The sequence below is a fragment of the Muscardinus avellanarius genome (assembly GCF_963383645.1).
Source record: "Muscardinus avellanarius genome assembly, chromosome: 16".
NCBI lineage: Eukaryota > Metazoa > Chordata > Mammalia > Rodentia > Gliridae > Muscardinus > Muscardinus avellanarius.
Window position 1 is genome coordinate 47,292,368 of NC_137802.1, and position 17,334 is coordinate 47,309,701.

General features: G+C 46.4%; 1 protein-coding gene across 1 annotated transcript; it reads right to left on the reverse strand.

The window, feature by feature from the left end:
- Positions 1–1,765: 1,765 nt before the first annotated feature.
- Positions 1,766–16,414, reverse strand: SNX11 (sorting nexin 11; the record flags this gene model as incomplete). The annotated part of the gene is made up of 8 exons (XM_080712950.1): positions 1,766–2,039; positions 3,958–4,170; positions 4,394–4,489; positions 10,526–10,626; positions 10,919–11,005; positions 11,669–11,723; positions 12,737–12,796; positions 16,320–16,414. The coding sequence occupies 8 exons, from the start codon at positions 16,412–16,414 to the stop codon at positions 1,766–1,768; spliced, it is 981 nt and encodes a 326-aa protein (XP_080569076.1).
- Positions 16,415–17,334: the final 920 nt, after the last annotated feature.

The window sequence follows — 17,334 nt, forward strand, 5'->3', positions numbered from 1 at the left end:
ATGCCATTAGCTTAGCATCTGTCGGGTTTTTGTGCGGGTTGTGTATGGAGTTTTTTTCCCCTTTTAAATGAACTTCTTTTGACATTTCGGATTTGCCTCTGTAGGTTTTCTATTCTCGCCTTGCTCTGCTGCATCATATAAAGGAGAGACCCAGGGGAAGCAGGCGGGAAAGAGGGATGAATACCAGCCAGGGCTTTGCATCTGCCTGTTGACAAACTTTATTTCTCTTTTAGCACCTGGCACCTCAGACAGGCTGTGAGGATAGAAGCAGCATCAGGTAAATTATACCTAACAAGGTTCATGCCCAGAACTGTGCGAAGAGCTGGATCCCGACTCTTTGGAAGACGATCCTTCCTCCAGTGGTGAACCTGAGCTGCACGCAATGCAGGAGAGCTACAGTGCACAGTTCTGAACCATTATTTCCACGCTGATAAATTCATGATTTATGAAAGGAACTACTGCCAGCCCTCACTCCCTCCTTCTCTGCTACAGCTTGTTAGACACAAATTGCAACAACAGTCTTAAATACTTGCATTTTATTTCAGGCCAAAGCCCCTCAACTCTGAGCTAAATGCCATGACAGTCCCATGGCCTAGACTGGTGGTAAAGGAGCCCACAGGCAGGGTGATGGCCGGCGCAGGGAGGAGAGGGCTAAAGCAGAACCCCCACGAACCCAAGAGCCCAGCAACAGAGCCCACGGCGCGCGGCTTCCACCGCGCTGGCTCTCAGTGGAGAGGAATTACGGCAGCAGGAGGCCAGAATGCCTCATTGTCTGCAGGAAGGCGTGCTGTTTCTCATCCCCATCCCCAGAGCCCTCTCTTCTAGGAAGAAACAAAGCCTCGGTGCCCCACTGGACTGAACAGACGGCCTCCCTACAACACAGCAGAGGGACTCTGCGGCTGAAGCCCTGGGGGCAGGGAACTGCTACTAAAGAAGAAAAGGAGTCAAAAGAAGGAGCTCACTCTAATTCTGTAGAAAAGATAACCAGAGTCCTGCTTTGTAAGCAGAGGACAGGCAGCCAGGACAGCTCTTCAAAACAAAGCCCCTGAGCCTCTGCCTTTCCCTCTGCGGCCACGGCCAGCTACTTTCCTCTCACAGGAGGCAGGCTGCGAGCTGGAGGCCAGGAGCGGTCGGGGCTCAAACCCACTGCGCCCAGCTGGGTCTCAGCACATGCAGGCAACCCCAGCAGCTGGAAGCGCAGCACCGGCTCTGGTCAGTGGTATTAGTGGAGGAAAAGCAAGGTGGTGGGAAGTGAATATTCACCGCCCTGTCCATGCAGGAAGGTAGAGACCAGCCTCCCAAAACAAAGTGCTCCAAGGGCTGCAGCAAAAACCAAAGCCAGCCAGGAAGGCAATACAGCTACGTAAGCATTCCTGTTGGGACAATATTCAATACAGCAACTTAGAATCTGCCACGTTTAGGTCCCCCAAACCAGTCACCTGAGATGGTGCTCCTGAGCCCATAAACAGACACCCGTGAAACTCAACTCCTGGGAGAGTAAATACAGGATTCCACGAAAAACTAACAGCCTCTGGGCCTTATGCTTAACTTACACACATCTGCATGGTGCCTGTTCCTATGCAGGAGGCATGAGGGATGGTCACGACCAACTTCTGTGCAGCCGACCTGAGCAGAGGTGACTGGAAGATGCTGTGTAGCCCAGCCGCCCCCTACTCCTGCCCTGCGCACAGTCCCACCAAAGCAAGCCTCCTGGCTGCGTGTTCTCCGACTGCCTCAAAGTAGAACCCAGAGTTCAGAGCAGAGCTCACTTCTCCCAAACGGTGTCTAACTGACTAGGGTCCAAAGGCACAGGATGGTCCCCTCCCACAGCCCTCCTCACAGGCTGGGGAGCAGAGGTTCCCTCGTCGGGTCTTGCAAAGTCACAGCATGATGATAAAGACCGTGACGGCAGAGTGGGACTGTCCACAGAAGGAACCTCGGAGTCGACCACAGGAGCCCACACTTCTAAGTGGTCCTTCTCTTCACTGGGAGGCGGAGAGGGAGAGCTCCTCCTCCCTGATCTTGGAAGAAAGCAGCAACTGGAAAAGAAGGCAAAGGAAAAGAAGAGCATGAACAGAAAAACAGAAAAGAGTGGACACAGCAGGGCGTGGTGGAGGTGTAATCCCAGCACTTGGGTGGCTGAGACAGGAGGATCGCGGGTTGGCAGCCAGCCTCAGCAACTGAGTGAGGCCCTGTATCAAAATTAAAAAATGAACCGGGCATGGTGGCACACGCTTGTAGTCCTAGCACGTGGAAGGCTGAGACAGGAGGATCGCACAGGTTCGAAGCCAGCCTCAGCTACTCAGTGAGGCTCTCAGCAACTTAGTGAGACCCTGTTTCCAAATAAAATAAAAATAGGTCTGGGAGTATAGCCCGGAGGTAAAAAGCCCCTGGGTTCCACCCCCAGTACCACCAAAATAAATAAGCCGGGCATGGTGGCGCCCGCTTGTAATCCCAGCATTTGGGAGGCTGAGATTGTGTAGGTTTGAAGCTAGCCTCAGCTACTTAGTGAGGCCCTTTGCAACTCAGTGAGACCCTGTTTCAAAATAAAGAATAAAAAATAGGGCTGGAGGTGTTGCTCAGAGGTAGAATGCTCCTAGGTTCCATCCCCAGTACTGCTAAATAAATAAATAAATAAATAAATAAATAAATAAATAAAGTAAAATAAAATAAAATAAAAAGATGAGCCAAAAGCTGGCCCTGGTGATGCACACTTATAATCCCAGTACTTGGGAGGCGGAGACAGAAGAATCCAGGTTTGTGGTCCAGCTTCCGCTACTTAGTGAGGCCTTCTGCAAATCAGTGAGATCCTGTTTCAAAATAAAGAAGAAAAAATAGAGCTGAGGGTGTAGCTCAGAGGTAGGATGCCCCTGGGTTCCATCCCCAGTACTAAAAAAATAAATAAATAAAAATAAATAAATAAATAAATAAATAAAGATAAGCCAGGAATGGTGGTGCACGCTTGTAATAGCATTACTTGGGCTGAGACAGAAGGATTGTAGCCAGACTCAGCTACTTAGTGAGACCCTGTTTCAAAAAAATATATAAAAATAGGGCTGGGGATATAGGTCAGAGGTAGAATGCCCCTGGGTTCAATACCCAGTACCACACAAAAAATAAAATAAAGCTGGGCATGGTGGTGCATGCTTATAATCCCAGGACTTGAGAGGCTGAGACAGGAGGATTGCAGGATCTCAGCCAGCCTCAGCTACTTAGTGAGGTCCTCTACAAGTTAGTGAGACCCTGTTTCAAAATAAAGAATAAAGCCAGGCATAGTGGCGCATGCTTGTAATCCCGGCATTTGGGAGGCTGAGACAGGAGGAGAACTGTGCAGGTTCGAAGCCAGCCTCAGCTACCTAGTGAGGCCCTCTGCCACTCAGTGAGACCCTGTTTCAAAATAAAGAATAAATATAGGGCTGGAGGTGTTGCTCCAAGGTAGAATGCCCTGGGTTCCATCCCCAATACCAAAAAAATATAAAATAAAATAAAAATACAAAGGTGTGGTGGTGGGGAGGGAGGGTAGGTAAAGAATAGGACAGATGAGCCAGGCGTGGTGGCGCACACTTGTAATCCCCGCGCTTGGGAGGCAGAGACAGGAGGATCGCGCAGGTTCGAAGCCAGCCACGCACGCTGGTTTAGGAGACCCTGTTCCCAAATAAAAATGTAAAAATAGGTCTGGGAGTGTAGCCTGGAAATAGTAGGGCTTCCAGGAACCCCAGTACCACCAAAAAAAAAAAAAAAAAAAAAAAAAAAAAAAAAAGAATAGGACAGATGAGAAAGCCTTCTCTTCATTCTCCCTGGGCTTAAACAGGAGCCCCCTCTCAGGATATGAGGATGGCACTGTCAGAGAGCACAGCCCTTCTGAAAAGTTCCCATCACAATGGCATTTCTTTCCCTAACAAGTGGACACCCCACTGTAATCCTAGCCCCAGGATCTCAAAGATACTCTCCAATTACCTGTTAGACTGGTCTCCTTTAGCCAGGTGAGAAGTACTCTGCCTCTCCTCCTGGGCCCAGCCACAGTTTGACATCGCATAGTGAAGAATAGCATCAGAGACAGTCATGGGGCTTCGGCCCTGAACACAGGCTTCTATCTCGGGCACGGAGAGCTGGCTTTGCAGGAAGAGGTGCAACTGGCTGTCTGACAGGAGGACCACACTCTGCAGGACCCTGGAGTGACACAGGAAGCATGACACACAGCATCACCCCGGAAGCCACTCTATCCGCATCCCCAAAGGAGTTCTGGCTTTAGTGAGCACTGAGAATTTGCGGGTGCAACAAAGGTGTCTGCCACAATGTGCCTGCAGGAGCAAGGGAGGATTGGCATCCCACCTGGCACCTCAGCTGCCCCACATCCTGCCTGGTGACCCCGGGAGCCCACATGTCCACTCACCTTTCCAGGAAGTGCTGCAGACCCTGCCGTCGCTTCTCGATGAATTCATCTGAGTTGCTGAAGAAGGTTGATTTCCCAGGAAGTTCAGGTACAGGCCTATGGAGTCACATAATGTAACACACAAGATAAGAATGATACCTAAGATACTCTACTGCTAATCAAGGAAAGCCCCTGGAAAGATGCCCAATCAATATAATTAGCTCAATTTGCCTTTTTTTTTTTTTTAAACCTTTGGTGGTACCAGGGATTGAACCCAGGGGCATTCTACCTGTGAGATACATTCCCAGCCCTATTTACTTTTTATTCTTTATTTTGTAATAGTCTCACTAAGTTGCAGAGGGCCTCACTAAATTGTTGAGGCTGGCTACAAACTTGTGATCCTCCTGTCTCAGCCTCCCAAGTACTAGGATTACTAGCAATTTGCTTTCTTTTTTTCTTTTTTTTTTTTTTTTTTTTTTTTTTTTTTTTTTTTTTGGCAGTACTGGGGATGGAACCCAGGGGCATTCTACCTCCGAGCTATACCCCCAGCCCTATTTTTTTTTTTTTTTTTTTGGTGGTATTAGGGATGGAACCCAGGGGCCTTCTACCTCCGGGCTACACTCCCAGACCTATTTTATATTTTATTTGGAAACAGGGTCTCTTAAGGTAGTTGAGGCTGGCTTCGAACCTGCGTGATCCTCCTGTCTCAGCCTCCTAAGCGTGGGGGTTACAAGCGTGTGCCACCACGCCCGGCTCCTATTTTTTATTTTGAAACAGGGTCTCACTGAGTTGCAGAAGACCTCAATAAGTAGCTGAGAATTTCTGTGAACTGCAATCCTCCTGTCTCAGCCTCCCACCATCACACCCAGCTTGCAATTTGCTTTTAATAAGAAGGACTTCTTTTGTTTTATAGCCTGTAATCCCAGTACTTGTGAGGCTGAAACAGGAGGATGGAAGGTTTGAGGCCAGCCTTGGCAACCTAGCAAAGCCCTCAATAAATTAGTGAGACCCTATTTCTTTCTTTCTCTCTCTCTCTCTCTCTCTCTTTTTTTTTTTTTTTTTTTTCCTGGTACTGGGGATTGAACCCAGGGCATTCTACTCCCAAACTTCACTCTCACCTATTTATTTATTTATTTATTTATTTATTTATTTATTTATTTATTTATTGTGGTGCTGGGGATTGAATCCAGGGGCATCCTACCTCTGAGCTACACCCCTAACCTGATTTTTTTTTTTTTTTCTTTTTTTGCAGTACTGGGAATGGAACCCAGGGGATTCTACCTCCGAGGTACACCCCCAGCCCTATTTTTTATTCTTTATTCTGAAATTCAGTCTCACTGAGTTGCAAAGGGCCTCACTAAGTAGCTGAGGCTATCCATGAACCCCGATCCTCCTGTCTCAGCCTCCCAAATGCTGGGATTACAAGCGTGTACCACCATGCCCGGCTTTATTCTTTATTTTGAAACAGGGTCTCACTAAATTATGGAAAACTGGTAACCTTCCTGTCTCAGCCTCCCAAATACTGGGATTACAAGCATGTGCCACCAGGCCCAGCTAGTGAGACTATTTCAAAATAAAAAATTAAAGCACTTAGAAGGCTGAGACAGGAGGATCGCACAGGTACAAAGCCAGCCCCAGCTACTGAGTAAGGCTCTCAGCAACTTAGTAAGACCCTGTTTCCAAATAAAGTATAAAATAGGTCTGGGAGTATAGCCCAGAGGTAGAAAAGCCCCTGGGTTCCACCCCCAGTACCACCACCAAAAGAAAAATAAATTAAAGCCTGGCATGGTGGCACATACCTATAATCCCAGTACTTAGAAGGCTGAGACAGGAGGATTGCAGGTTCAAGGACAGCCTTAGCAAGTAGTGAGACTCTCATCAACCTAGCAAGACCCTGTTTCAAAATAAAAACAACAACAAAAAATAGGGCTCAGAGTATAGTTTGGAGGTAGAATGCCCTTGGGTCCAATCCCTAGTACTACAAAATAATAAAGTGGTAAGGCATGGTGGCATATGCCTGTAATCCCAGTACTTGTGAGGCTGAGACAGGAAAATAGCAATGTAGCAATACTCTCAACAAATTATCAAGATTCTTTTTTTTGCCAGGCGTGGTGGTGCACGCTTGTAATCCCCACGTTTGGGAGGCTGAGACAGGAGGATTGCACAGGTTCAAAGCCAGCCTCAGCTACTTAGTGAGGCCCTCAGCAACTTAGTGAGACCCTGTTTCCAAATAAAATATAAAAATAGGTCTGGGAGTATAGCCCAGAGGTAGAAAGCCTCTGGGTTCCACCCCCAGTACCACAAAAAAAAAAAAAAAAAAAAAAGATTCTGTTTTTTAAAAAAGTAAAATAAAATAGTGCTGGGGGTATAGTTCAGAGGTAGAATGCCTCTGGTTCAATCTCTAGTACCACAAAGAAAAAATAAAATTGGTATAGGGTGTAGTTTAGCAGTAGAATGGATTCAATCTCCAGTACCAAAATAAAAATAAAAAATAGCCAGGCATGATGGTACACCTGTAACCACAGTACTTGGGAGGCTAAGACAGGAATATCACAGCTTCAAAGCCAGCCCCAGCAACTCAGTGAGGCCCTCTACAACTCAGTGAGACTCTGTATAAAGCCAGTCATGGTGGCACACACTTGTAATCCCAGCATTTGGGAGGCTAACATAGGAGGACTGCGGTTCACAGACATTCTCAGCTACTTATTGAGGCCCTCTGAAACTCAGTGAGACCCTGTTTGAAAATAAAAATAGCTCAGAGGGCCGGGCGTGGTGGCGCATACTTGTAATCCCCGCGCTTGGGAGGCAGAGACAGGAGGATCGTGCAGGTTCGAAGCCATCCTCGCTGGCTTAAGAAACTCTGTTTCCAAATAAAATATTTAAAAAAAGGTCTGGGAGTGTAGCCTGGAGGTAGAAGGGTTCCATCCCCAGTACCACCAAAAAAAAAAAAAAAAAATAGCTCAGAGGTAGAATGCCCCTAGGTTCCATCCCAAGTACCACAAAAATAAACAAATAAAGAAACAAAGAAATAAGACAGAGCTGGTAGAATGCCCCTGAGTTCTATCTCTAGTATCAATAATAAATAAAGTAATTAAATTAAATAAAAAAACAATAGGCCAGCCAGGCACAGTGATACAGGCCTATAATCTAGCTACTCAAGAGGCTACAGAAAAAGGATCTCAGGTTCAAGGCTATCATGGGCAACTTAGTGAGACCCTGTCTCAAAATAAAAAGAGCTAGGGCTATATATGGCTCAGTAGTACAACACTTGTCTAGCATGCACAACGCCGTGGGTTTAATGCCCAAGAACACACGTACGTACACACACACACACACACACACACACACACACACACACACACACACACACAGTCCAGGCTGGAGGATGTAGGATCTGTCAGAGGAACTGAAGGCGTGCTGAGTGCTAGCTGGCTTGTGAGGCCTGCCCCAAGGCAATCACCTCATCAGTCGCACTATTAACTAACCGGCCGTCCAGCACCATTCAGCATTTGGATGCCCACCCTGCAGTGAAAAGAACCACTATTCTCGTTCTCTCCACTTTTAGGACTTCATTAGGGGGAGTAAGTGAGAAGTGAATTGCTTTTCCTAAGGCTCTGTTATATCTCCAGAAAACTATTAAAAAGGGGAAAAAAGGTTAAAATGTTTAATGTCAATTAAGCCCAGGTCCTCCCAGGTCCTTAAGATTTTCTGATCACCAGTGATACACATATTTCAAATTCAGCATATTTATTGGGCTCTAGATTAATATATTTTTTAATTTTTATTTTATTTTATTATTGTAGAACTGGGGATTGACCCAGGGGCATTCTACTTCCAAGCTACACCCCCAGCCCTATTTTTTATTATTATTTATTTATTTATCTATTTTCGGTACTGGGGATGGAACTCAGAGTCATTCTACCTCCAAACTATACCCCCAGCCCTATTTTTTATTCTTTTTTTTTTTTTTTTTGGTGGTACTGGGGGTGGAACCCAGAGGCTTTCTACCTCCGGACTATACTCCCAGACCTATTTTATATTTTATTTGGAAACAGGGTCTCACTAAGTTGCTGAGAGCCTCACTAAGTAGCTGAGGCTGGCTTCAAACCTGCGCAATCCTCCTGTCTCAGCCTCCCAAGCTCTGGGATTACAAGCCTGCGCCAACAAGCCTGGCTTTTATTCTTTATTTTGAAACAGGATCTTACTGAGTTGCAAAGGGCCTCGCTAAGTAGCTGCGGCTGGCTGCAAACCTGTGATCTTCCTGTCTCAGCCTCCCAAATGTTGGGATTACAAGTGTGTGCTACCACACTCAGCTTCTAGAATGTATATTTTTAAAATACTTTTGATGTTTGTATAGCTTTGCTAGGTCAAAATACTAGAATCGAGAATGCTGCTTTCTTTTTTCAATGACTTGAAAACATCTAAGGCACTGTCAAATGTAGTAGGCCATGCTTGTAGTTCTTAGCTACCCAGGAGGCTGACGCGAGAGGATCACAAATTCAAGGCCAGCCCCAGAAATTTAGCAAGACCCTGTCTCAAAATAAAAAATAAGCCAAGTGTGGTGGTATATTTACAATTACTACTTGGGAGGCTGAGACAGGAAGATGGGGTTTCAAGGACAGCATCAGCAACATAGTGAGACCCTGTTTCAAAACAAAAAATATAAAAGAGTAGCAGTAGCCAGGAATGATAGCGCATGCTTGTAATCCCAGCATTTGGGAGGCTGAGACAGAAGGATCCTGGTTCATGGACAGTCTCAATTACTTAGTAAGGCCCTTTGCAATGCAGTGAGACCCTGTTTCAAAATAAAGAATAAGAGATAAGGCTGGGGGTATAACTCACAGGTAGAATGCCCTTGGGTTCTATCTCCAGTACCAATAAATAAACTAATTAAATTAAATTAAAAAACAACAGGCACAGTGATACAGGCCTATAATCCAGCTACTCAAGAGGCCATGACAAGCCAGGCATGGTGGCGCACACTTGTAATCCCAGTATTCGGGAGGCTAAGATCAGAGGATTGCAGTTTGCAGATAGCCTCAGCTACTTAGTGAGGCCCTTTGCAACTCAGTGAGACTCTGTTTCAAAAACATAAAAAAAGGAGCCGGATGTGGTGGTGCACACTTGTAATCCCAACATTTGGGAGGCTGAGACAGGAGGATAACGTGTTCAGACAGCCTCAGCTATTTAGTGAGGTCCTTTGCAATGCAGTGAGATCCTGTTTCAAAATAAATTAAAATAGAGGGCTGGGGGTATAGCTCAGAGGTAGAATGCCCCTCGGTTCAATCCCTAGTACCTCAAAAAATAAAGAAATAAATAAAAATTTTAAAATAAATAAAAGACTAAAAAATGGGGCCAGAAGTGTAGCGGAAGTGTAGCTCAGAGTTACAATGCCCCTGGGTTCAATCCCTAGTACCACAGAAAAAAAAAAAAGGAAAAGAAAAAGGCTATGGCAAAAGGATCACATGTTCATGGTCAGCCTGAGCACCTTAGCGAGTTCCTGTCTCAAAATAAAAATAAAAAAGGTTAGGGTTATAGCTCGGTAGTATAACACTAGTCTAGCATGCACAAAGCTTACAGGAAGAATGCCCCTGGGTTCCCTCTCTAGTACTGCAAAAAAAAAAAAAAAAATAGGATTGATGATACAGGTCAGAGGTAGAATACCACTCTGTTCAATCCCCAATACCACCCCCCCCCAAAAAAAAAAAAAAAAAAAAAAAGGAGCTGGTCCTGGCGGCACACACCAGTAATCCCTGTGAGATTACAGAAGAATCACAGGTTTGAGGACAGCAACTTGGTAAGTCTCTGTTTCAAGATAAAAAAATTTAAAAAGCTGGAAGTATAACTTGAAGAAGGTATGCCCCTAGATTCAATCCCCAATACCAAAATTAAAATTAAAAAAGAGCAAAGGGTGTATCTCAAAGGTAGAAAGCCCCTGGTTTCAATCCCACGTCCCAAAATAAAAAGTAAAAAGAGCTAGCGATATAGCTCAGTGGGGAAAGCCCCCTGGGTTCAGGCCTCACTAGCAAAAAAAAAAAAAAAAAGGCATTTCATAGTTTCCTTAGTGCTTGGCAAGTTGCAAGTTCTCCCTGTCAACTCCAAGTTCCTAAAAAGCCTGACTCAGACCCAAGAAGGAAGCCAGAGTAAACTCACACCAAACCAGCATTTCTCTGCAGCTGTTTTCTCAGCCACACGAACTCTCGGTAGCGTCGCCGCACGCAGGAGGTCTTTGCGGTAAAGGCCTTGCTGTTGGTCTGTGGGGGGAAGCACACAAAGAGGGTTGAGAGCAGAGAGACCAGTTCCGCACGCGCGCCTCATCACCTCTCACTGGGGCCGAGCCATTAGGCCACGATCCTACCTGGGGTCCCCACCAGGGCACGATGCCATCAGGCAGCCTGAAAGCAACTCACAGGCACACCTCAAGTTCCTTCCTCTCCTCCCTCCTTTTCTCCTAGGTCTTCTGCCTCGGGCCACGAAAGACACCACAAACTGGTTCCAATTCGGCACACGCCCTCAGCCCTGGAGAGTGTTGACCTCAATACTCACATGGAGGAATATCTTATAATCCACGTAAGAATTCCAGGAGCCCTCATTCTGTACGCGGGGGTCCTGCACACGCACCGTGATCACCTCCTACAGGTAAAAATGATCCGTCAGCTTCAGCTTCACCCCACACAAGACAGCTTCAAGGATACAAGTTGCCAGGTTTTCCCATTCAGCACCAACCCTCACTCATTTCTCCACTCATTCAACAAATATTTACTGAGCACCTGCGATGTGTCCAACACTGTTCTAGGCCATGGGGACAGAGCATGGATGAGATTTTAAAAAAATCCCTGTCCTCCAGCAGTTTATGTTCCAGCACATTCCAACCAATGGAAAAGTTAGTCAAAATGGAACCTCATGCTAAGCGTGGTGGCGCACGCTTGTAATCTCCGCGCTTGGGAGGCGGAGACAGGAGGATTGAGCTGGTTCAAAGCCAGCCATGCTGGCTTAAGAGACCCTGTTTCCAAATTTCAAAATATGTAAAAATAGGTCTGGGAGTGTAGCCCAGAGGTAGAAGGGCTTCCAGGAACCCCAGTACCTCCAAAAAAAAAAAAAAAAAATGGAACCTCACTTCCCTGCAGTGCTTCTCCTATTGATTTCCTTCTCCTAACTATATTCTGAGCTCATCGGAACCATCAATGTATTTCTGTGGGAACAGTGCCAGAGAGCAATGATTCGAGGGCAATGTGTGTTCCCACCTCTTAAGTCCTTCTCCACTGTTACCCACCCGTTCCCGGAGACCATTCTTACCTCCTGCTCCTGGTTCTCCGACATCCTACTCCAAAAGCCCATTGGAAGAAAACATCTGAAGGACAGAGAACCCAGAAACAATCAATCACGGTTAGTTACTATGCCTCTGTTCTTATCACTCTTCTCCAGGGCAAAACCCTAAAAGGTTTTAGTCGACAGCCCCTGGGAAAACCCAGGCAACTTTTTTTGTTGTTGTTCTTATGTAAAACTTAAAGAGGAAGCAATAAAAAAAGGAAGAAAGAAAAGAAAAAACACCCACATTAGTTCAGTTCAGTGCCAAGCTAAATGCCCTGGGGATTTGCCTCCGCTATTAGATCACTGCTGGGAGCCTCCACAAAACCACCTCTACCCAAAACGTTGGAGTCTGCAGAGGGTTTGTTTTAGGTGGCCAGAAAGGTAGGTCCAGTTGTAAAAAAGTTGTAAAACTCTTGCGTAGAGGACTGCAGGCGCAGCAGTGTCTGGTGGGCACTGGCAGCACAGCTTTCAAAGTGAGCCTAACAGTGCCCCCTCCTGGCTGTTTAGAGACAACCGTGTCCCCACAAGCCAATGCTTAAGAGTTCTCTTTGTCTTGCTAACCACAATCACCTCCCCCACAGGTGAATCAGGGAGCTGGAGTGCTCTGGGGAGCACCTCCATGGGCTGCCCAGTCGCAGCCTTCCCTTATCAAATCTGTTCTCTGGAACCGGAGCCAATAGTTCTAATCATTTCCTCTCTCAACACGCCATCCGGTTTGTAACTCTGCCCAAGCACCCCACAGCTGCTCAGGTCGACTCAGGATGCATTCTGCTCCTTTGTAAAGATTCATTAAAGCCTAAGCCCCTGATTTCCCCCAGTGTGGCAGTTTACATGTATAGCGACATCGCCCACTCCAACAAGGGGACCATGAAGGCTGCAGCACAGGGTTACTCAAGTCCAAAGGGGCCCATGATGTCACCTTCTGTTAAAATACAGCACTAATCTTGTTACTCCTAGAACCACTCCAGCAGCATCCACCCTGGCTGCTGCCTCCACCCCCTTCCTCTCTCTTAAGAGCGGTACAATAAGGTTTAATTTCCCTTTCCAATTTACCTTGAAATGAAAACTGACTTCAGCCAATATGTACTGCCAACAAATGATCCGGGCTGGCTCCTGGGAAAACAAGACTATCTGAAAGCCCCCCCTCACGCCCATTCACACACCCACTCATTTTTACAGTCCCACAATTAATTTTAAACACATTCTCTTATTAGTTCTGCCTTACCATTAGAAGAGTGTGTAATGAGTTTCCTTCTATTTTATGTTTTGCTAACACAAGGCTAACGTTTCAAAAGAAGGGGAACTCATTTACAGCATGAAATTAGCAGAGCAAACAGCTTTTGCAATTCTTTCCAATATACCAGAAGGTCTCTCTACAGACAGACATTGCATGCAGCGACAAAGCTACGTGGTAGATGACAAAATTGGACTACACTGTGGCGCCAACCCAAGGTTTTGTGATTTCAATACCATATTAAACAGTATTCTTGCTGACAATCTGATTCTTCATCTGCTGCAGTCACCACCTCCAAGGGGTCCTGAACTGAAAGGTAGGAAATTCCAATCCCCTAGCAACCCATGTAGAACATTCCAGATGTAAGCAGTCAAATGGCTGTGACCAAGAAGAACAGACAGACTTGCTGTGAACAATTAACCTCCTTGGATTAAAATTTTTTTTCCCCTCTTCTCTTTTCAAGCGTTTGGTAAATTACCAGCACAGAACTAAATATTCTGAAGTGTCTTTTCACAAAAGTACCACTAGGAAAAATGATGACAAGGAAAGCATCGTCATCCACATACTCCGTGGAGCTCACACATCTCTTGAATGCCTGGGGAGCTTTGCCAAATTCAGGCCACATAGTTCAGTAAGGAAAAGATCATCAGACCTTTGGTCTCAAGGAGAGTTTTTCTAGGGCCCTGCACCATCTCCATGGAGACGTTCTTCTTTCCTTTGGGCCAATAATCACTTAGAACTAAATACCTCCATACCGGTGTTTGTTGGTTTTAAATCTCAGGAACCCTGTAAAGCTGCATAATCTAAATTTAAAGGGCACTAAGGTCAGGCATGGTGGTGCACACTTGTAATCCCAGTACATAGGAGGCTCAGACAGGAGGCTCGCAGGTTCGCAGCCAGCTTTGGGACTTAGGCCCTCTGCAACTTTGTGAGACCCTGTTTCAAAAATAAAAAATAAGCTGGGTGTGGTGGCTCACATTTGTAATTCTAGTACTTGGCAACCTGAGACAGACAGGAGGATTGCAGGTTCCTAGGACAACCTCAGTGAATGGCGAAACTGAGACTCTCATCAACTTAAACAAGACCCTGTTTCAAACTAAAATAAGACTGGGTCCCTGGCTCCAATCTCCAGTACCACAAAAAATAAGAAATAAGCCGGGCACGGTGGTGCACATCTGTAATCCCTGAGACAGAAGGATTGCAGGTTTGAAGTAAGACTTGGAAATTTAGTGAGGTTTTCAGCAACTTAGCGAGATCCTGCTTCCCAAAAATAAAATAACCCAGAGGTAGAAGTCCCCTGAGTTCCACTCTCAGTACTACAAAAATAAACAAGTAAGAAATAGGGCTAGGGGCCAGGCGTAGTGGTGCACGCTTGTAATCCCAGTACTTGGGAGGCTGAGACAAGAGGATTGCATGTTCCCAGCCAGCCTCCGCTACTTAGGGAAGCCCTCTGCAATTTAGTGAGACTCTCTTTCAAAATAAAGAATAAAAAATAGGGTTGGGGATGTAGCTTGGAGGTAGAATGCCCCTGGGTTCAATCCCTAGTACTACAAAAAATAAAAAAAGAAAGAAAGGAAGGAAGAAAGAAAGAACAAAAAACACAGGGCTAGAAGTGTAGTTCAGAGGCATAATGCCCCTCGGTTCAATCAGTCACACACACACACAAATAATGGGCACTGAGAAAGTTTTGGTTGTAACTTTCCTTAAAAACACAGTAGCCAGGCATGGTGGCGCACGCTTGTAATCCCCGCGCTTGGGAGGCTGAGACAGGAGGATCGCACAGGTTCAAAGCCAGCCTCAGCTACTTAGTGAGGCTTTCAGCAACTTAGTGAGACCCTGTTTCCAAATAAAATATAAAAAAGGTGTGGGAGTATAGCTCGGACGTAGAAAGCCTCTGGGTTCCACCCCCCTAGTACCACACACACACACACACACACACACAGTAACAGGCAGGTATCATGGTACATTCCAGTAATCCCAGTACTGGGGAAGCTGAGACAGGAGGATTGAAGGTTCAAGGACAGCCTCAGCAATTTAGCGAGACTCTCAGCAACTTAGTGAGATCCTGTTTCCAAATAAAAAATACAACAAGGTGTGTGTGTATTTTGGAGGTAGAATGCCCCTGAGTTCAAACCTCAACACCACAAAGTGTGTGAGCGTGCAGGCACATAAAGACACACACACCAAATACAAAAACTTAGATTCCAAGTGATAATTTCCAGTAACCACTTTCCCCATCAGATACTACTTCTCAGAAGAAAAAAATGAAGCTCAGTTGGGCCCTTGGAAGAGAAGCAGGAAGTTCTTAACTTTAGCTTTATGATTCTAGGAGATGAATGTGTGAATCATTCAAAGGAGAGTCAGAAATCCTTTCTTTTACACAACTTAGTGCTAACTACATTTCCTGGGCCCTTTCAGTCCCACCTGAAGTGTCCTTTACTTTCTCCACCTGTACCAGCATCAATATCTCTGGGAGAGAGCCTGGTTGTTTGCTGTTCACAAACCAGATTCCTTATAAAGCTTTCCAAGGTCTTAACAATTCAAGGTAGCAATTCAAAACCTTTGCCTCACCATTTTCTCTCCCATTTATAACTACTTCAAGAGACGAGCTAAAAACTACTCAGGCTATAAAAGCAGACTGAAGCCAGCAAGACTCCCATTCCTTCTTACTCACTCTTAAGTGTCAGAAGGCAACTCATAAAGCTCTCTTTCCTAAATACCCGTATGTGTTAGACAGTGCTCCCATACCACCAAGTTCCGTGTGGTTGCAACCAAGCAGTTTTGTTCCCATCTTTCTGCCCATCTGTAACCGGATCCTCCCTCCACTTGGAAGGTAAGTAACATAGGCCACCACAATCTAGTTCAAATATTTTGTGTCAATGTAAAATGCATGCCTTTACCACCTAGTCCTAGCAGTTTGGGTAAATGTCAAACTCTGACCACTCCCCCTCCATTTCGTGTGTGTGTGTGGGGGGGCTCTCTATCACTGAACTACACTCTTAGCCCCTTCTATTCTTTATTTTTAAACTAGGTCTCACTAAGGCCCAGAGCGCTGGCCTCGATCCTGCGATCCTCCTGTCTCAGTCTACCAAGTACTGAGAATACAGGCGTAGCCCAAAGCGCTCGGCTCCCCCTCCATTCGTAAAATAAAAAAAAAATAAAAAATAAAAAAAACTAGGAACAACAGAGCCCAAGGCTCTACTCCTTTCCAGATTAGGCTAGGAGAGTGGGAAACAAAGATACCTTATACTTGCAAAGTAAACTGAAAGCCAGGTTTCTTTTCTAGGATCCCCGGCAAGTCCAAGCCTTCATCACGGGTGATGAGGCTGCCCCTTCCCTAGGATGTTAAACAAGGCCACCACTCAAGTGCCACTACTGATGCCCAAGCCTACGCCCCCTCACCTGAGGGTATTACCGAGTCCGCGCCGGCCTGCCCACGCCCCCTCACCTGAGAGCAGCAGCAGCTCTCCCCGGCGACACCGCCAGCACCCTATCATATAGCCCGAGTGCCGGCTTCTCCTTCCGGGTGAGTAGCCGGCGCCCCGGTGCACGACGGGAGAGGGCTCCCGGCCCGCCAATCCCAGGTGCCCAGGATGCCCCGCCCCGGCAGGCCGGGCTCTCAGTGGCGCTCGCTCGGGAGCGCGCGGCTTCTCCCAGCCAACCCCGGCTGGAGTTGGAGACCCCTCGACTAGCTCCCGGAGCGGGTGGCAGGACGCTGACGCCGGGTACGAGGCAGCGAGTGGCTCTGACAACCAATCCAGAACCGCATCCCGCCCACTGCCGTCAGGTGCAGCCAATCAGCATCCAGGAAGCGTCAGCCTAGCCTGTGAGTGGGGCTCCGGAGTGGAGGCGTGTCGAGGTTGTCTTTAAGGTTCCAGTTAAGGGCAGGAACGCCCACATTCCTAGAGTCTCACGGAGTCCTTCTGAGAAAGCCCAGATTCAAACCTTACAGATTGCAGTTCCTCAGCGGAACTGTCAAGGGGAATCCGACGCAGCTTTGGAAAGCCACAAATTGTCATAGCGGAGCGGCATTGAGAGGGCCAAGAACTTCACAGTGATTCGTGGAAATAAGCCCAAAGCAGGATCAGACAGCTAATTAACAAGCAAGAGAAAGCTGCATATAACCTGTTGAAAGATTTTTTTTTTTTTTTTTTTTTTTTGCGGTACTGGGGATCGAAATCAGGAACATTCTACCTCCGTGCTACAACCTCAGTTCTATTTTTAATCTTTATTTTGAAACAGGGTCTCAGTAAGTTGGGGAGGCCTCACTAAGTAGTTGAGGCTGGCCACGAATCTACGATCCTTCTGTCCCAGCCTCCTAAGTACTAGCATTACAAGCGTGTGCCACCACGTCCGGCTTTGGAACTACTTCTATATTATTTCTGTTGATGTTTTGGTGGTGGTGGTGGTGGTGGTG